This window comes from Heterocephalus glaber, unplaced genomic scaffold (genome assembly GCF_053883595.1).
Source record: "Heterocephalus glaber isolate CG9 unplaced genomic scaffold, H.glaber_assembly_v1.0 deba00000901, whole genome shotgun sequence".
In the NCBI taxonomy this organism is placed as follows: Eukaryota; Metazoa; Chordata; class Mammalia; order Rodentia; family Bathyergidae; genus Heterocephalus; species Heterocephalus glaber.
Window position 1 is genome coordinate 486,790 of NW_028258171.1, and position 21,630 is coordinate 508,419.

The window sequence follows — 21,630 nt, forward strand, 5'->3', positions numbered from 1 at the left end:
TCATGTATTTATTTGCTATTTCTACTTCTTTGTCTGAGAAATGTCTGTTCATTTCAGATGCCCATTTTTGGATTGGGTCTTTAAATTTGAGAGGTCTGACCTTTTGAAGTTCTTTATAGATTTGAGATAGTAGACCTTTGTCTGAGGAAGAGTAGGTGAAGATATTTTCCCACATTGTGGGTTGTCTCTTCACACTGCTGGTGGTTTTTCTTCCTGTGCAGAAGCCTTGTAATAAGAAGAGATCCCACTTGTTGATTGTTTGTGCTAGTTCATGGGCAACTGAGGTTTTGTTCATAAAATCTTTTCCGACACCGATGTCTTCAAGGGTTCTACCTAACCTCTGTTCCAACTGGTTGAGAGTTTCTATTTTAATATTTAGATCTTTCATCCACTTCGATTTTAGTTTAGTGCATGGCAAGAGATACAGGTCTATTTTTAATCTTTGGCAAGTTGAAGCCCAATTTTTCCAGCAGGATTTATTAAAGAGGCTATCTTTCCTCCAGTGAGGGTGTTTGGCTCTTTTGTCATAGGTGAGGTGGCTGAGTGTGCCTGGTGTTGTTTCTACATCTTCCAATCTGTTGCACTGGTCCTCAGGTCTGTTTCTTTGCCAGTACCATGCTGTTTTTATCACAGTAGCTTTGTAGTAGGGTTGCAGGTTGGGGATTGTGATAGCCTCTGCCGTGTCTCTGTTACCTAGAATTGCTTTTGCTATTCTGGGTCTCTTTTGTTCCAAATGAATTTTTGGGTTGTTTTCTCAAGGTCCATGAAGTATGCTGCTGGGATCTCAATTGCAATTGCATTAAATCTATATAGCAGTTTTGGAAGTATGGCCATTTTCACTATATTAATCCTTCCTACCCAGGAGCAGGGGATGTCTGTCCATTTTCTGATATCATCTTCAATCTCTCTTTTCAGAGTGCTATAGTTTTCAGAGAAGAGGTCTTTGATTTCTTTCTTTAGGATGATTCCTAGGTATTTCAGTTTTTTAGATGTTATTGTGAAAGGAATTTGTTGCCCTATTTCTCTCTGAGTGAGTCTGTCATTGGTGTAGAGGAAAGCTACTGATTTTTTTTGTGTTGACCTTGTAACCAGCTACTTGATGGAATTTGGTTATTAAGTCTAGAAGACTTTTGGTGGAGTTCTTGGGATCTTCTATACACAGTGTCATGTCATCTGCAAACAATGACAATTTGACTTCTTCATTACCTATCTTTATTCCTTTTATTTCTTTCTCTTGTGTAATTGCCGTGGCTAATGTTTCCAGAACTATATTGAACAAGAGTGGTGATAGTGGACATCCTTGTCTTGTTCCTGATTTTAGTGTGAAGGATTTCAGTTTTTGACCATTTAGTATGATATTGGCTGTTGGTTTTTCATAGATGGCTTCTATCAGTTTGAGGTAGAGACTATCTATTCCAATTTTTTGTAGGGTTTTTATCATAAATGCATGTTGGATTTTGTCAAATGCTTTTTCTGCATCTATGGAGATAATCATATGGTTTTTGTCCTTGGCTCTATTGATATAGTGTATTACATTGATTGATTTGCATATATTGAACCATCCCTGCATCCCTGGGATGAATCCCACTTGATCAGGGTGTATGATCTTCTTGATGATCTTCTGCATTCTGTTTGCCAGTATCTTATTAAGGATTTTTGCCTCTATGTTCATTAGTGGGATAGGCCTATAGTTCTCCTTTTTGGTTGGGTCTTTCTCTGCTTTGGGGATCAAGGTGATGCTTGCTTCCAGGAATGAATTTTGTACTATTGCTTCCCTTTCAATTTCATTGAAGAGTTTAAACAGTAGTGACAGCAGTTCCTCTCTAAATGTCTTGTAGAATTCAGCAGTGAAGCCATCAGGGCCCAGGCTTTTCTTAGTTGATAAGTTTTTAGTTATGTTTTCAATTTCATTGGGTTGTTTAGCATTTTTAGGTCTTCTTCGTTCAACTTTGGTAATTCATATGTATCTAGGAGTTTGTGCATTTCTTCTGTGTTTTCCATCTTATTGGCGTATAGGTTCTGGAAGTAGGTAATGATGATCCTCTGGATTTCTGCTGGGTCTGTTGTAATTTCACCCTTTTCATTCCTAATTACATGGATTTGGGCCTTTTCTTTCCTTTTTCTGATAAGGTTGGCTAAGGGTTTGTCAATTTCGTTGATTCTTTTGAAGAACTATCTTTTGGCTTCATTGATTTTTTTGTATCATTCTCTTAGTCTCCATTGCATTGATTTCTCCTCTGATCTTTATAATTTCCTCCCTTGTATGAGCTCTGGGGTTGTCCTGCTCTTTTTTTTCTAGAAGCTTGAGGTACAGCAACAGGTTGTTTAACTGGGATCATTCTGTTTTCCCAATAGGTATATTCACTGCTATGAATTTCCCTTGTAAGGCTGCTTTCATTGTTTCCCATAGATTCCAATATGTTGTATTGTCATTGTCATTTAATTGAAGGAACTGTCTGATTTCTTCTTTAATTTCCTCTGTGACCCATTGGTTATTCAGAAGTGTGTTGTTCAATTTCCAAGTGTTTATGAAATTTTTTGAGTTTCTTTTGCTATGGATCTCCAATTTCATCACACTATGGTCTGATAATATACAGGGGATAACTTCAATTCCTTTGCACTTACTTAAACATGTTGTATGTGTGAGTATGTGGTCTATTTTGGAGAATGACCCATGTGCAGCTGAGAAGAATGTGTATTTTGATTTTGTGGGATGGAAGACTCTGTAAACATCTGTTAAGTTCATTTGTTCAAGAGTTCGATTGAGTTCTAGTATTTAATTACTTATTTTCTGTCTAGTTGAGCTATCTATTTGTGACAATAGGGTGTTCAGTTCCCCACTACAATTGTATTAGTTCATATATGGCTTGTCATATCTGTTAGTATTTGTTTTATATAGTTGGACGCACTAGTGTTTGGTGCATAGATATTTATGATTGTCATCTCTTCCTCTTGGATTCTTCCCTTCATAAGGATGTAGTGTCCTTCTTCATCTCTCTTAATCAGTGTTGGTTTGAAATCTACTTGATCTGCAAAGAGGATAGCTACTCCTGCTGTTTTTCGGGTTCCTGTTGCATGGAGTATTGTTTTCCACCCTTTTACTTTTGGTCTGTGAGTTTCCTTTTGAATGAAGTGTGTTTCTTGTATGCAGCATATTGTTGGATTTTGCTTCTTGACCCATTCTGCCAGTCTGTTTCTTTTGATTGGTGAATTGAGACCATTAATGTTGATGGTCATAACAGAAACGTATTGACTTATCATTGCCATGACTTTTTCTTTTTGTTGGGTTCTCCCCCTTTCCATTTAATTTCTTGTCATGCCAGATGGGTCCATTCTGCTTTGCTTCCTGGGGTTGTGATCCTCAATGTCTGTTCCTAGGATATTGTGTAAAATTCTTTGGAGTGCTGGTTTGGTATTCACGAAGTTCCTAAGGTGCTCTTTGTCATGAAAGTATCTATTTCTCCATCCATTTTGAAAGATAGTTTTGCAGGATACATCAATCTGGGTTGGAGGCTGTTTTCTTTCAGGGCTTGAAATGTGTCACTCCAAGCTCTTCTTGCCTTGATCGTTTGTGTTGAGAAGTCTACTGTGATTCTGATGGGCTTTCCTTTGTATGTGATTTGTTTCTTTTCTTTCACTGCTTGTAGAAGTTTGTTCTTCTGTTGTGTTTCTGGAATCTTAACAATTATATGCCTATGTGTAGACTTTTTTTGATCAAGGCTATTTGGAGTCCTATATGCCTCACTTATCTGTATGTCAAGCTCTTTTCCCCTGCTTGGGAAGTTTTCTGCCATTATTTCTGTGAAGAGATTTTTTATGTCATCTGCACTCTCTCCTGTTTCTTCATTGACTCCAATCAGTCTTATGTTATTCTTTTTTGCATCATCTAGCAGCTGCTGGATTGATTTCTCATGTTCCCTTATAATTTTGAAGCAATTTTTCTTTTTCTGGTCACTGATTGCAAACTTATCTTGTATATCTGAAATTCTGTCCTCACATTGGCTCATTCTGCTGTGTAGACTTTCAGTGGAGTTTTTCATGTCCTGGAAATCTATTTGCATCTGTTTTATGGCTTCCATTTGTTTCCTGTGTTGGGATTCCATCATGTTCCTCAGTTCCTTTCTAGATTTATTAATCATGTCTTGCACTAGGGGCACAATTTCTCCTGTTATCTGTGAAATTATTTCTGATTTAATTTTTTCCAGATCCCCTTTTGTTGCCAGTGCAGTGGGTCCAGGTGGTTGAGTATCAGAGTGTTCCATCTCATTTCCTTTTGAGCTTTGCTTTAGGTGATCTGGAAGTCTGGTTTTGGGACTTATTTATGTGTTTTCTCATTTTGACTGGGGGGGGGCTGCTGTTAGCACCTGCACGGATTACCTCCTCTGAGCTGTGAGAGGTGGGACAGGAGTAGGGATGGTGGCCCAAAAGCTCTTTCCTGTGCCCTGGGAGCAGCGGGAGGGATGGTGGCCTTGAAGCCCCTTCTTCTGGACCAGGAGCAGTGGGACGATGGCTCAGAAGCCCCTTTCTCTGGGCCAGGAGTGGCGGGACAGAAGGTGGCCCTAAAGCCCTTTCCTCTGTGCTGGGTTCAGTGGGAGGGATGGTGGCCGGGAAGCCCCTTCCTCTGGACCAGGAGCAGTGGGATGGCAGCTCAGAATCCCCTATCTCTGGGCTGGGAGCGGCAGGACTCAGTACCATGATCTGGTGGTCTGGTGTCCTCTGTGTCTTTGTAGTGTGGAACCAGGTGGCTGTACAGAGGAGCTGGGGGGGGTGTCCAGTGGATTGTTGCAGAGGCATAGGCTGATTTGGCATGTTCTGCGTGACTCAGGTCCTCATTAGGGCATGCCCAGACCTGCCTGTCTGCAGTGGGCTGATTCGGCGTGTTCCCAATAGTATATTTTCATTTGCTAATCTATCTCTCAGCTCATTTCCTAAAACTACTGTGCGATTTTTGCATAAAGAATTTTAGTTATTAAAAAAGTATCTCACACTCCATATAATTTTGAATGATTTCTTCTTATTTCACCCCAGTTAAAGCTCATGGTTTTATCAGAGAGTTAATATAATTAAGAAAATGGGATAAAAAGTAACAAGCATATATATTTTTGTAAACATAAATATGATGATTCATTAATTATTAAATCCATTTCTGTTTGGAAAATTGAATTTTTTATTATTGAGTTTCAACTATTTTGCAACTTAAATAGGTAATTTTAGGTGGTGGTACCAGTAGAACTGCGTTAAGAGCACAATGGGACAAAATAATGATTGATTAAAATACACCAGACATCATCAATATTTTTACTACTATCTAGTAGCTTTCCAATATTCCATTCAGGGAAATTACTAGGAAATTGGTAATAAACTAATCTATAAATTTAAATTTGATTTAAGAGTGTAAGAAAATAGCCTTTAGAATTTAGGACTTATAGCTCCAAACATCTAGGTATGCCAGCCTGGTTAAGTCCAGTTTATGGATGAGGCACCTGGGTGGGGCTTGGTGAGATCACACTGTGGGACTGAGTCCTCTTCTTGCGATGTGCTGTCAAGATCTGTCATCCCAGATCCATGTGCACTTGTGTGAACTGAGAGTATAGCTGCTGTGTTTAACATTTAAAGCTGTCATGTTAAATAAATACTAGGAAAAAATTCTTTCCTCTCTCTCTTTTTTTTTTTTTATCATTTAGGAAGCTGTGAGAATGTTTAAGAAGGCCTTAGAAGTCTTTTCGCATTCTGACAAAGGACCCAATGCTGTAGCTATTTCAGTAGACTGTCTGCATAACTTAGGTCTTTGTTACATGGAGGAAGGCAACTTGCAAATGGTATTATAGTAGTAAGAAGCATATATTCTTTGTGATTTTAGAAACTGGTTGCTTTCTTTCAGTTCTATTTCTGCAGGGTATGTATAGAGTCCAAGGTGGCTAAAGCTGTTTATGAAGTGTGGCTTAGTATAGTCAGTCTGCACCTGAAATTCCTATGAATTATTTCATTTAATAAATTTTATTTGATTTTAGTTTTATTTGATATTAGTTTATCAGCAGTGTTCTAAAGACTAATACGTGTTTTTCACTGAAACAATAAATCTAACTGTAGGAAATTATATCAAAATAATTTTATCAAATTATTCTAACTATTAAATGGTAAATAGTTTAAATTGAGTGGCAGATGTTTTGTAGAAAAAAATGGGAAATGATTAGAGCACTCTAACTGCTCTTCCTGGTGTTTGAATAATTCAGATCAGATTGAAATTGGTTTTTAAGATGGTCAGATTCATTGAAAACCAGTTGATTCAATTATGCATTTATCCAGTCTTTGACTATTTTGCACACTTCAGAATTGTCACTGATATCATAAATATTTAAAATAGTTGATATTATCCAATGGCTGGTGTAATATATTACACATATGCACACATTGCCCTCTTTATATCATAAAGTAGACAGTGTCTTAAAATTGGATTTTCATAACTTAGAGAAAGAATTGCCTTCTTTACTTGTCCACTGACAAATTCTAGTAACTATCAGTTTAATTACAATCTTTTCTGTGTTTTTAGTCATTTTGGACAATGACAGCAAACTAAGCTTTGCTTTTATAATCTTGGGAAAAATTTTGGAGTTCAATTGCTCTGAAATTTTATGACTATGTATCTGCTATGGTTTTTGAATTATCAGGGAAAATAAATGTTTCTAATTGCTATTGCTTTTAAGAAATGAAACTCAAATAATGATTAAAATTATACCCCAAAAGCATTGTAATCTAATAACATGAATTATATAGACTTAGTCTGGAAATAAGGGAGCCTTTAATCATAATAATTATTCTGGATTGTTCCTAAATATTATTTTTCTTTGCCTCTTGAGGTTCTTTAGGGGAATGCATTTAAAAGGGTCAAAAATAGAGTGAAAGTTTTCAATAATAGTTACAGAATTGTAGTTTACTAACCTTTAAAAATAATATATTCTGTCACTAAGTAATATGCTTTAACGACATACTTTTCTAGGCTTTTGATTGTTTTACAAAAGCTGTGAAGGCAAATCCTGATTTTGCAGAAGGCTTCTATCAACGAGGGCTTTGTAAAGTGAAACTCCAGGGGGATAACTCAATTCTGGATTTTAATCGTGCAATTGCTCTCAATCCAAGACATTACCAGGTATTTTAACTTAAATGTTATCAGTGATTCAGAGAGTGTGTTAATTTTGGTAAAATTATTAAATCTTTTTATGCTATTGCTTTTCGATAGTGACAATTGCTACTAACAATTACTACTACTTTTCAGCCAACTATATTAATACAGATACCTGTATTTCTCCTCAAAGTAAAGGTGTTATTTTCAACAGGGATATTATGTTCATAAAAGTGCTTTGTCGGGGCGGGTACTTAGCTCAGTGGTTTCGTCGCCTGCTGCACAAGCACAAGGACCTGAGTTCTATCCCCAGTACCAAAAAAAGAAAAGTGCTTTGTGAATTGTGATTGTATGTAAATATTGCTAATATATGAATTTATCTATTAATAATTTTTACTGTTATTAATTTTATCTTGTTGTGACATCCCATTGGTTTCTGACTTGTAATAGACTATAGACACAAGATAAGCTTCAGTAAGTGAAGTCTGACTTGATCTTGATTTTAAAATTCTATGAAATTTGAATTGACTAAATGTTGGATAATTTTAGGGAATTATATAAATCTTATATAATACTATTGTGGTTATATAAGGCAAGGCCTTTCTTTGCAGAAAGTGTGCACTGGAGCCCGTAGAGTGAAGAATTATGATGTCTACAAGGTATTTTCTAATAGTTCAGGAAAAAAATAGATAAAACAAATATGGCAGGCAAAATGTTAATGACTGTGGAATCCCGGAAGTAGGTATATGAGTGTTATACCATTGTTTCAGTCATTCTTTATGTTTGAAATTTCTCTAATAAAAGAGAGTGGGGGAAAAGATTATATTTTAATATCATCTTTGGGTTGCATCGATTTGTTCAAAGTTCCATAAATTTTGATAGAATTGATGGTGTTTCTAGAGTGTTTATTCCACTTCTCTTTTTCTGAAAAGGCATATTTAAGAAGAGTAGCCTTCTATGGTTTAAAAGGCAGATACTCGAAAGCAATTTTGAATTGTAATGAGGCCATCAAAATTTACCCTCAGAGTGTGTGTGCCTATCTCTGCAGAGGAGTTCTGAAATACTACAGCAAGGTAGGCTGCATCCTGTCTGCTCTACTGGTCTCGTAGACTTGGTGGAGTCTCTGCACTCTAAGTAGGGCTCACTTTTTTCTTTTTTTTCCTACGGTAGGAGAACCATTGTAGTATGAAGCTCTCTACATAGAATACTTTTCCACAATGTATCAAAGAGAATTTCAACTTGTGATCTTTTACAAAATAGTGAAAAGAGTAATTTTTGACATTTTAAATAACATTTTTTAAAAACAAAAGCTAATACCTATTCCATTGTTGAAAATTTGCAAAATATAGAAGGGAATAAAGGATTATTATTTTACCATCAAATTATAATTGAGAGCATTTTGGAATATTTAAATTTAGTTTTAAAAAAATTTCCTGATAATATATGACATGGGATTATATATTTGTGTTGTGCCTTGCTTTTTATACTTCATCTCTGAAGAAATCATTTTTCTGATGGCATAATAGTCCATCATAATTTATTTTAATTACTTGATTGTTAGAAATTTGGGATGTTCTAAATTTTTAAAAATTTCACTATTTTAAGTAATGCAGTACAGTAATCCACGACTGAGAACAAATCATTACTGCAGCTTATGATTGGTCCCTAAATGGAAGTTACTAGGTTTAAGAATGTGATCAGTACCACTGGTATCTGATGCTGCATGGAATACTTTGTTTCTCCCTACATTTCAGTTTTGACTTTTCTTTGTAGCTATTTCATATGAAATATTTTGCAAATAACTCCCTAAAGGAAAGATAAGACCTTGTGGTATGTGTTAATCCTTGAAAATTACTATCTATAGAAAAGATGATATAAGGTATCAGAGAATAATCAGAGAGGAAGCAAAAGAGAATGTGGGTGAAAAAATCACGATTATGTGATGTGACAATATGAGTGACAGATGGAAGCAAGCTCTGGATTAATATGGACTGAGTCTCTTCTACCAATCAATATAATTTTCTCCATGTCATATAAAAACACTGGTGATAAAGTAATTTACTAGAGTTGTTGATATCTTCGATTTTAGTTGTAGGTGAAAGAAACTGTAAGAATTCTTACCAGGAAATCATAACTCTGAAAGATTAACTTGATTGTCTTAAATGCATAGATGATAGAATGGTTAAATGAGTATGCTCAAACTCTGTAGAATCAATATTTTATTGTCAATTAAATTTCAATCCATTATGATTTACCTTTCTCAATTATCTTTTTCTTTGTAGAATTACAAGTTAGCTATTAGAGATTTAACTATAGCTGTCAATATGGACAAAAGCAGTTATGCAGCATTTTATAACAGAGCATTATGTTACACCAAGATAAGGGAACTTCAAATGGTAAGATGATCAATTTAATAAACAAGTTAAAAACATTTAAGAAAAAGCATGCATTCAGTGGCTTTTTGAATTCAAATAGCAATCAATAAACAACATTTAGTGAACAACATGTTAAAGCATTTGTAAATGCTTTCAAAGTACCTATAAGGTATTTTCTTTTTACTTCTGCTATAATTTTTAAAAAGTAATTCTTTATGGAAATGCATGCACATAAAACTGGAGAAACCAAAGACCATTTCAAGTAACATTTAGTTAGTGTTCACCAAGTTTTCTCATATAATTTCTGTAATTAACCAAATGAAAAATTAATTTTATAATGCTTATATATGTATTGAAAGGTGCATATAAGTTAAAATACATCAAATAAGTATTTTTTGAGTAAATTATATGCTTCCTGCACAATCTGACAGTGATGATCACTGCAATGTCAACATTAGCTAAAGCTATTCATGGAGGTTTCTTATACAGTCCCGAGTCTATACTTGCAGTAGGAAGTTAGGAGTCCACCTCTGGGTACCTTGCCAGGATTCACTTGTGTATTGTGAAGGATTAATGGCTGCAGTGAACATTATTCTCCATTTATCTTCATCTGTTGCCTACTTGTGCAAACTCCCATGTGTATTTTCTAGTCTTACCCCAGTTTTCTCATGCCTTGTTGCTGTGGTCATTTTGCAATGGGGATTCCTCTCTGCAGATCTCCTGGTCTGTAGGCTTAGTGTTCTGTTTAATTTTCTTGCTTTTAGTTTTCTATTATCCACTGGTCTCTCCTCATTTCTGCCCTTTCCATAGTAAATGAAGCATTCCTTTAAAAAAGTTCCTCACCTTCCCACTGTTCCATGTAGAGACACCCTTCCTTCCTCTTTCTGCAAAACTTAGTTAAATCTGTTTAAACATTTAGAAATTTAGACATTTATAAGCTTCATAGGGAAAAAGTTGAGAAACTAAAAGGATACAAAATTCTTGGTAACCAGAGTATTGGGATTTCCCTCAGAAATGTTAACAAATGAATAACTAATTTTTCTAACAAGGGGGTTGTTAAGATTCAATGAGTTAATTAAAAGATCATTTTTTAGTGACCTGCACAGCAGGTATTTTTGATGGTTCCATTCCTTCCAGGAAGCTAACCCTGAAGCTCAAAACAGTGGCTGGGTGGGGAAGGAATTTTCACATTTTTGTCATTTCAGATATATAAAAGAGCCAGTTCCCTGTTAATAAAGAAAAATCAAAACTGCTTGAATAAAGTGAGACCAAATTAGAATAACAAAATATTGACGATTTTAGAGCTGCTAGGACCCCCCAATATTTAAGCTGCTCATTTTACAGACAAGGAAGTGGAAGAAGGGAGAGGTCAGAAAACTCTTCCAAGTCACACAGGGAGTTAGAGACCTGTATTGACGTTCACAGGTTTGTTTGCTTGTGCGTTAACAGTATTTAGGCAGCTTTGTAAAATCATCTGACCTCTAGCGTGTGGGACGGATGTCATTTGCAGTATGGCCTCCTCCCTTTTTGCCTACTTCCACCAGTTTCTCAGCATTCTTGCCATCATTAGGCTGAGAAAAATCAAGTATCTTTAAAAAATAAAATAAAATACACTTAAATGTTCTCTCAGATATGGTTTCCTAAAAAACTAAGCACAGGTGAATTCTGATTCTGCAGTTCTGTATTAATAAAAATCATTAACAGTTACTACTTATTTAGAGAGTATTGTGTGGCAAACACTGGACTAAGAGCTCTAGCAACAGACACTCAAAATATTTGTAATGGACTCTAAATATGTTGAATTTTTAGCATGCCACTTTTACAGATGAGGCAAATGAAGCTCAGGGTTAAGTAACTTTCCCCAAACTGAGAAACTAGTAATAGCAGAAGAAGATACAAATCCAGGAAAGATCACTTGTCATCTTAAAATCTCTGCTCCCCCCCTCCAGTTGACCTTCACGAAATCTCATTTCCTAGCATTAGTTTCTTCTTACGTCACATTTTCAGTTGCTTACTGAAATCTAAGATACCCTACAGGTTTTACATTCTGTGATTCTATGAAAGGAAAGGTTAGACAATTTGGGGCTAACAGTCTAGGTTTTTAAAAAAAGTAGTATGAATGTTTGGTACAGCTCTGACAATGTTTATTTATAATTATTCACATAGTATACATATAAGATTTTCAACTGCACAATGCAGTATTTTTAGACACTTGGGTACTAAATCAGGAAATGCTAGAGAAGGAAAAATGAGTAAAAAAGTGAAATATTATTTATTTGCCATTTTCAGCTGGCAGTTGCTGCTAACACATAAGATTTGGCTCTTTTCTAATCAATCCATATGGCCCTTTTGGACACACTATTCCCTAGGAAAATAATATCAGAGATTCAACTCCCACCCAAATTTAGGATGCTCCCAGTGTTTAGTGAATAGAGGCGAGACCAGCAAAACTTTGTTTATTCAGTGATTGGGAAAAGAAAAAGGTAAAACTAAAGGAAGTCTCTGTAGATTCTCTGTTTAGACTACTGTCTTTGCAAAGCAAGGAATATACCTATCAAAATATTTTGAAGTAATTTTCCTATAAGTGCTTATTTGTTAGTTTTATTAAAATAGATTTTCAGTGATTCATGATTTATTCATTTGGTAAAAACTGTCTATTATGCTCAGTCATGATGCATATTACTGGGTTTACAGTGATGAGCAAAATAGATAAACTCTTGCTCCAGTGGAGCTTAGGTCTTGGTGAAGAAGGCAATAAAATAATAAAAAGAAATTAAATTGTAAACAGTACTCAGTAGTCTGCTTTAATATTCTCAGTTGCATGGTGAACCTGCTGAATGGAAAAGAGATATTGAATCCATCTCTCCAACCCATGCATGAATGAGCATGTACAGGGTGACTCACACATAGAACATGATCTGCAGAACTAGTGGACATGGCTTACTAAAGAATAGCAGTGTCCCTTCACATTTTATGCATAATCATTTTGGTCCCAAATTGTAAGTCAAGTTAAAAAGATCTGTGAGAAGTAATGGCAGAAAACTTACCAAGCAGGGGAAAAGAACTTGACATACAGATAAGTGAGGCATATAGGACTCCAAATAGCCTTGATCAAAAAAAATCTACACATAGGCATATAATTGTTAAGATTCCAGAAACACAACAGAAGAACAAACTTCTACAAGCAGTGAGAGAAAAGAAACAAATCACATACAAAGGAAAGCCCATCAGAATCACAGCAGACTTCTTAATACAAACCTTCAAGGAAAAAGACCTTGGAGTGACATATTCCAAGCCCTGAAAGAAAACAGCCTCGAACCCAGGTTGATGTACCCTGCAAAACTATCTTTCAAAATTGATGGAGAAATAAGATACTTTCAGGACAAAGAGTATTTTAGGAACTTCATGAATACCAAACCAGCACTCCAAAGAATTTTACACAATATCCTAAGAACAGACATTGAGGATCACAACCGCAGGAAGCAAAGCAGAATGAACCCATCTGGCATGACAAGAAATTAAATGTAAATGGGGAGAACCCAACAACAAAAAAAGTCATGGCAATGACAAGTCAATATGTTTCACTAATAACCATCAACATTAATGGTCTCAATTCACCAATCAAAAGAAACAGACTGGCAGAATGGGTCAAGAAGCAAAATCCAACAATATGCTGCATACAAGAAACACACTTCATTCAAAAGGAAACTCATAGACTGAAAGTGAAAGCGTGGAAAACAATACTCCATGTGAAAGGAACCTGAAAAAAAGCAGGAGTAGCTATCCTCTTTGCAGATCAAGTAGATTTCAAATCAACACTGATTAAGAGAGACAAAGAAGGACACTGTATCCTTGTAAAGGGAACAATCCAAGAGGAAGAGATGACAATCATAAATATCTATGCACCAAACACTAGTGCGCCCAACTATATAAAACAAATACTAACGGACATGAAAAGTCATATATGCACTAATACAATTGTAGTGGGGGACCTCAACACCCCACTGTCACAAATAGATAGATCAACTAGACAGAAAATAAGAAAATAAGTAATGAAATACTAGAACTCAATCGAACTCTTGAACAAATGAACTTAACAGATGTTTACAGAGTCTTCCATCCCACAAAATCAAAATACACATTCTTCTCAGCTGCACATGGGTCATTCTCCAAAATAGACCACATACTCACACATAGAACATGTTTAAGTAAGTGCAAAGGAATTGAAGTTATCCCCTGTATAGTATCAGACCAGAGTGTGATGAAATTGGAGATCCATAGCAAAAGAAACTCAAAAAATTTCATAAACACTTGGAAATTGAACAACACACTTCTGAATAACCAATGGGTCACAGAGGAAATTAAAGAAATCAGACAGTTCCTTCAATTAAATGACAATGACAATACAACATATCAGAATCTATGGGAAACAATGAAAGCAGCCTTACAAGGGAAATTCATAGCAGTGAATACACCTATTGGGAAAACAGAATGAGCCCAATTAAACAACCTGATGCTGCACCTCAAGCTTCCAGAAAAAAAAGAGCAGGACAACCCCAGAGCTCATACAAGGGAGGAAATTATAAAGATCAGAGGAGAAATCAATGCAATGGAGACTAAGAGAATGATACAAAAAAATCAATGAAGCCAAAAGATAGTTCTTCAAAAGAATCAACGAAATTGACAAACCCTTAGCCAACCTTATCAGAAAAAGGAAAGAAAAGGCCCAAATCCATGCAATTAGGAATGAAAAGGGTGAAATTACAACAGACCCAGCAGAAATCCAGAGGATCATCATTACCTACTTCCAGAACCTATACGCCAATAAGATGGAAAACACAGAAGAAATGCACAAACTCCTAGATACATATGAATTACCAAAGTTGAACGAAGAAGACCTAAAAATGCTAAACAACCCAATGAAATTGAAAACATAACTAAAAACTTATCAACTAAGAAAAGCCTGGGCCCTGATGGCTTCACTGCTGAATTCTACAAGACATTTAGAGAGGAACTGCTGTCACTACTGTTTAAACTCTTCAATGAAATTGAAAGGGAAGCAATAGTACAAAATTCATTCCTGGAAGCAAGCATCACCTTGATCCCCAAAGCAGAGAAAGACCCAACCAAAAAGGAGAACTATAGGCCTATCTCACTAATGAACATAGAGGCAAAAATCCTTAATAAGATACTGGCAAACAGAATGCAGAAGATCATCAAGAAGATCATACACCCTGATCAAGTGGGATTCATCCCAGGGATGCAGGGATGGTTCAATATATGCAAATCAATCAATGTAATACACTATATCAATAGAGCCAAGGACAAAAACCATATGATTATCTCCATAGATGCAGAAAAAGCATTTGACAAAATCCAACATGCATTTATGATAAAAACCCTACAAAAAATTGGAATAGATCGTCTCTACCTCAAACTGGTGAAAGCCATCTATGAAAAACCAACAGCCAATATCATACTAAATGGTCAAAAACTGAAATCCTTCACACTAAAATCAGGAACAAGACAAGGATGTCTACTATCACCACTCTTGTTCAACATAGTTCTGAATAATTAGCCACAGCAATTAGACAAAGAAATAAAAGGAAAAAGGATAGGAAATGAAGAAGTCAAATTGTCATTATGTGCAGATGACATGACACTGTGTATAGAGGACCCCAAGAACTCCACCAAAAGCCTTCTAGACTTAATAACCAAATTCAGTCAAGTAGCTGGTTACAAGGTCAACACACAAAAATCAATAGCTTTCCTCTACATCAATGACAGACTCACTGAGAGAGAAATAGGCCAAATAATTCCTTTCACAATAGCATCCAAATAACTGAAATACCTAGGAATCAACCTAACAAAAGAAATCAAAGACCTCTTCTCTGAAAACTATAGCACTCTGAAAAGAGAGATGGAAGATGATATCAGAAAATGGACAGACATCCCCTGCTCCTGGGTAGGAAGGATTAATATAGTGAAAATGGCCATACTTCCAAAACTGCTATATAGATTTAATGCAATTCCAATTGAGATCCCAGCAGCATACTTCATAGACCTTGAGAAAACAACCCAAAAATTCATTTGGAACAAAAGAGACCCAGAATAGCAAAAGCAATTCTAGGTAACAGAGACACGGCAGAGGCTATCACAATCCCCAACCTGCAACCCTACTACAAAGCTACTGTGATAAAAACAGCATGGTACTGGCAAAGAAACAGACCTGAGGACCAGTGCAACAGATTGGAAGATGTAGAAACAACACCAGGCACACTCAGCCACCTCACCTATGACAAAAGAGCCAAACACCCTCACTGGAGGAAAGATAGCCTCTTTAATAAATCCTGCTGGAAAAATTGGGCTTCAACTTGCCAAAGATTAAAAATAGACCTGTATCTCTTGCCATGCACTAAACTAAAATCGAAGTGGATGAAAGATCTAAATATTAAAATAGAAACTCTCAACCAGTTGGAACAGAGGTTAGCTAGAACCCTTGAAGACATCGGTGTCGGAAAAGATTTTATGAACAAAACCTCAGTTGCCCATGAACTAGCACAAACAATCAACAAGTGGGATCTCTTCTTATTACAAGGCTTCTGCACAGGAAGAAAAACCACCAGCAGTGTGAAGAGACAACCCACAATGTGGGAAAATATCTTCACCTACTCTTCCTCAGACAAAGGTCTACTATCTCGAATCTATAAAGAACTTCAAAAGATCAGACCTCCCAAATTTAAAGACCCAATCCAAAAATGGGCATCTGAAATGAACAGACATTTCTCAGACAAAGAAGTAGAAATAGCAAATAAATACATGAAAAATGCTCAACATCACTGGTCATTCGAGAGATGCAAATGAAAACAACACTGAGATTCCACCTCACCCCCGAAAGAATGGCTGCTATCATGAAATCCACCAATAACAAATGCTGGCAGGGCTGTGGGGAAAGAGGAACCCTGCTCCACTGCTGGTGGGAGTGTAGACTGGTGCAACCACTGTGGAAATCAGTATGGAGATTCCTCAAAGAACTAGGACTGGAAGTCCCATTTGACCCAGCTATTCCACTGCTGGGGATATTCCCCAAAGAATTAAAAGAATCATACCACAGTGATATATGTGTGCCCATGTTCATAGCAGCACAGTTTGTGATAGCTAAAACTTGGAAAAAGCCCAAATGCTCATCAACTGGAGACTGGACAAAGAAAATGTCGTTTTTTAATAAAATGGAGTACTACTCAGCCATAAAAAGCGAGAAATTAGAGACATTTATAGCTAAATTGATGCACATTGAGGTGATACTCTTAAGTGAAATAAATAGGACACACATGTATAAACACTGAATAGTTTCTCTGGTGTGAGAAATTGAAAGTGTAAATAAGGAGTAAATGTATAATAGGTAATGTGATATAGGAAGAAAAGGAGCAAAGGGGAAGGAAGTGGGAGGGTAGAGGAAAGGATAGAAGGGAATGGAATTAATATGAGAAAATGGAAAAATAGGAACAAAATCTTTGTAAATAGGGAGGACTGGAGGGGTTGAAGGGAGGGCTGGGCAAGGGTGAAAAATAAGAATCAAGAGAGATTATGTAAAGGTGCAAATTTCCAATGACGAATGTCATTATATTGTATACCTAAAATGTACCAATGATTAAAATGAACAATGGATAATGCAAAATAGGAAGAAAATGTCCAAAGGGGTAAGGGTAGTGGGAGGGGCAGTGGAAAGGAAAGAAGGGAAAGGAAAAATGCTGAGAAATGGAAAAAATGGAAATAAAGTCTTTGTAAATAGGGAAGGGTGGAGGGGGTGAAGGGAGGGCTAGGAATGGGGTAAAAATAAGAACCAAGATGCATTATGTAAAGGTACAATTCCTAATGAGAAATGTAATTGTGTTGTATACCTAAAATGTACCAATAAAAGAATTTAACAAACAAACAAACGAAAAGATCTGTGAAATCCATCATGGTTATAAACATGTTTGTCTATGGCCAATGGCATAAGGCTTTAAAAGTTTGCACCTATGTTGTAAGTAATTATTTTCTTTTTAGGCATTGATAGATTTTGGAATTGTGCTACTCCTTGATGCTGGAGAAACTATAACATTAAATACTTTCATTAATCGTGGCCTCATCTACACCAAACTAGAGCAGTATGGCTTTGCATTAGAGGTGAGTCTTCCTTGTCGCTGTGTAAAAATGAAATCACTGGATTTTGCCCATTCTCTTCTGAAAATTTCTCTGAACAAGTTTTTATGGCTATAAAATAACAATATTATTGAGTGACAACTGCAGCAAGAAGTATATTGAAATACTTCAAATGACTAATGGAATCTGTGCAAAAAATGTGTACTTTTACTTTATTTTGATTACAGATAAGTGGCCAGTACATAAGGGAATTCTAATTTGATCAAAACTGTCACCTCCCAGGGAAATAATCTAAGACCTCAATTATTTGGCAAATGATTTGTGTGTCATTTAGTCTGCTGCTTGGTGCTCTGTCTCATTCTCAGCTTTCCTCTTTCCCCATTGAAAATATATCAAATCTGTTTCAAACAGGGTAGGAAATAGTTGCTGAGAATGGTCTCTGAGGACAGGATTTAAATTTAGGAACAGGCATTCAGAATTGTAATAGATGTAAGCATGTGTAGTAGACTGAAAAAATAGGCAGTTTGAAATTTATTTCATTATAGAAGGAATGAAATTCATAGTTTTCACTTTAACTTAATTTGTATTATTTATTTTATAGTAATTTTGGAAGTAAAATGTAGAAACAAGGCAAAAATAGCAATTTGAGATTTGCAATTTAGTAACAGCAGTTTTGCATCTTCAGTTCTGAGGAACTGCAATGTAATGTTATGTACTAGAGCATTCATTTCCTATTCTTTCCATTTTCCAGTGTGGCTTGTATGGTTTTTCAACATCTGGAGTCATCTTCTGTGATTCTATCCAACAGAATCACTTTCTAGGCAATTCTCATTATGATGAAATGTAATCCTAGCATTTGAATTCCTTTAGACTTTTTTGATATATTGAAAAATATCTTTGAGATACACTATCAGGGACCACCTCCGGTATAGCAACTAAAGAATTTTTCTGTTTGTTGTAGATAAGAAAACTGGAAATTTGGGCAACAGAATTGGGGTGGAGGAAGAAAAATAGAGGTGGAGTGCAAAGCTGTTGGGGAATTAAGCACACAGCCCGTGTTACCTACCAACTACAGCACTAAAGGACAACACGATCCCTATTACACAATTGATACATTCCAGATTCCACAGTGACACAGGATTTATAACTATAAGATCTTTCAACAAGTAAGCACCAGGGAAAAATCTGAACTGGACTTCGCTTGAGTCCAGATGCTCTGTTTTTCCAGTTAGTGGACTGGAAATAAACAAGACGGCTCTTATTCCTTGGGAGCTGATGGTTGAGTGGGAATCATTCTTGACCCCGATCTTTCCTCACACCCCACGTCTAACTGATGATCAGCAAGCCCAATTGGCTCTACAACTAAAGTGTATTTTGAGTTAAATCAGTTTTCATAATTGTGACCACTATCTTCCTCTCAACCAGTAAGCACTGGGCCAGATCTAAACTTAGATCTCAGAACAGAATCCTTGGGCTTGGAATACTGTCCTAGTTTCCCAACTGCCCTTTCTGCTTCCACGCTTACCTTTCTTCATGCTGCCCACACACAGAGTAGGTAAAGTCATATCTCTGCTCAAAACTGCCAGTGTCTCTCATCGTAGTAGATTGGAACCTGAACTCTTGACCAGCCAAGAGCCTGTGTGATCTGACTGCTGCTCAGCTCTTCAGTGTCATTGCACTTCTTCTTTTCTCCTCCCTGCTCACTCCAGTCTGGCCTTTCGTGAGTCTGAAGGGGCCAGACTCCCTTCCTGCCTTCACACAGGCTGTTCCCTAAGCATTCCATGCTCTGCTTACTCATCTAAGTGTGTGGTTCACGCCCTTTTTTCATTCAAGGGTGTGCTAAAATGTGACTTCTGTGAAAAGTAAACAAATTAAAATTGGATATAAGTATTGAAAGAATCGAAAATAAATCTGGAAAGAAGAAACAGAGAAACATAAGAGGTCAGCAGAAAACAAATGTAAAATACTCAAATGGAATCATATAAATATATATATATCATTTATATCAAATAGGAATGGTGAAAAGATACCAAATATATAATGAGAATGTCAGGTGGAAAATGTAAAAAATTGCCAATACATTCTGGTCATAAGAAACACACTTTAAATATTATGATATAAGTAGATAAAACCAAAAGGCTAGAAAGAGATATACCATGAAAACATAAATTAAAAGCCAAAAAGTGATTTTTTTTGTTCTGTGTTAAGTAATTAATTAAAACTTAAAAATGATGTAGGCAGAGGAAGAAATAATGAAGGGTGCAAGACAGAATAATAAGAGGTCTAGATGAAAAATTATAATGTTAAAGCTTACCCAGAGAAAAACAAAACCTATCCAGGAAAAAAAGATTTTTGTGGGAGGGATTAATGGAGAGGTCCAGTCTGATAAGTGCTGAAAACATACCAATTAATTGATAGTTCTGTGTCCTTTGGAGAACACTGATCAGGAAGCATTTTGACAGGAATCATTGAAAAGTTAGTAGTTAAGGGTGCCAGATTATAGCATTTGTTTATTTTTTTCCTTCTTTAAAACCTATCATGATAATATTAAATTAATAAAAAGATTTAATTCCACAACGTTAAAAATAGTGGAGAAGTAATGTTTAAGCACTCCAAACTACCACTCTGGATTTTTTTTTAATTTTAATTTTAATTTTATTTTTTAAAAAATTCTTTTATTGGTACATTTTTAGGTATACAATATGTTTACATTTATCATTGGGTGCTTGTACCTGTACATGATGTATCTTGGTTCTTATTTTTTCCCCATTACCTGTGCGCCCTTCACCCCCTAAACCCTTCCCTATTTACATAGATTTTGTTTCCATTTTTTTTCTTTTCCCATAATGTTTTCTTTCCCTTCTTCCCTTTCCCCTTCCCCTCCCACCACCCCTACACCTTTGGACCTTTTCCTATTTCAAATTATCAATTATTCATTTTAATCCTTATTTACACTTTCAGTTTCTCACACCAGAGAAACTATTTGGTATTTACACATGTGTGTCCTATTTATTTCACTTAAGAGGATGGCCTCAATATGCATCGCTATAAATGTCTCTGGTTTCTCATTCTTTATGGCTGAGTAGTACTCCATTTTATAAAAAAACCCACATCTTTGTCTAGTTTCCAGTCGATGGGCACTGGGGCTCTTTCCAAGCTTTAGCTATTATAAACTGTGCCGTTATAAACATGGGTGCACAGATATTGCTGTGGTATGATTCTTTTAATTCTTTTGGGAAGATACCTAGCAGGGGAATAGCTGAGTTAAATGGTACCTCTAGCCCTAGTTCTTTGAGGTATCTCCATACTGATTTCCACAGTGGTTGCACCAATCTGCACTCCCACCCACAATGGAGCAGGGTTCCTTTCTCCCCACACCCTCGTCAGCATTTGTTATTTGTTGATTTCTTGATAGCAGCCATTCTTTCTGGGGTGAGGTGGAATCTCAGTGTTGTTTCCATCTGCATCTCTCGAATGACCAGTGATGTTGAACATTTTTTCATATATTTATTTGGTGCTTTTACTTCTTTGTCTGAGAAATGTCTGTTCATTTCAGATGCCCATTTTTGAATTGGGTCTTTGAATTTGGGGGGGGTCTGATTTTTTTGAGTTCTTCATATATTCTAGATAGTAGACCTTTGTCTAACGTACAGCTGCTAAAAGTTTTTTCCCACATTGTAGGTTGTCTCTTAGCTCTGTTGGTGGTTTCTCTTGCAGTGCAGAAGCTTTTTAATAAGACGAGATCCCAGTGGTTGATTCTTTGTCACTCTGGATTTTAATGTCCTAAACCTACATTTGAATGGGAAGCCAAGGGTTAGACATTTAAGAGAAATAAATTGATTCACAAACAGCAGACCAACAAAATTGTCATGAATGTGTAGGGATGTTGGGAAAAGGGGAGTGTGTGGAATGGTGCTTGTAGTCAGGGTTTGCAAGGGAATATATTTAATATAGGACACATAATATATACGGTTATTTTGTCATATTTAT

General features: G+C 36.1%; 2 protein-coding genes across 2 annotated transcripts in view; both read left to right on the top strand.

Annotated features, from left to right (window-relative positions):
* Positions 1 to 7,129, top strand: part of Ttc6 (tetratricopeptide repeat domain 6) — a 163,518-nt gene extending 156,389 nt beyond the window's left edge. The window contains exon 23 of the mRNA XM_087208003.1: positions 6,998 to 7,129. The gene's annotated coding sequence lies outside the window, so the exon portion shown is untranslated. The remainder of the gene's footprint in view (positions 1 to 6,997) is intronic.
* A 1,070-nt stretch (positions 7,130 to 8,199) lies between these two features.
* The window catches only part of LOC147828803 (tetratricopeptide repeat protein 6-like), a 46,934-nt gene continuing 33,503 nt past the window's right edge, over positions 8,200 to 21,630 (top strand). Inside the window, exons 1-2 of the mRNA XM_087208018.1 lie at positions 8,200 to 9,516; positions 17,545 to 17,664. Coding sequence (XP_087064144.1) covers positions 9,445 to 9,516; positions 17,545 to 17,664 — 192 coding nt within the window. The 5' untranslated portion in view covers positions 8,200 to 9,444. The remainder of the gene's footprint in view (positions 9,517 to 17,544; positions 17,665 to 21,630) is intronic.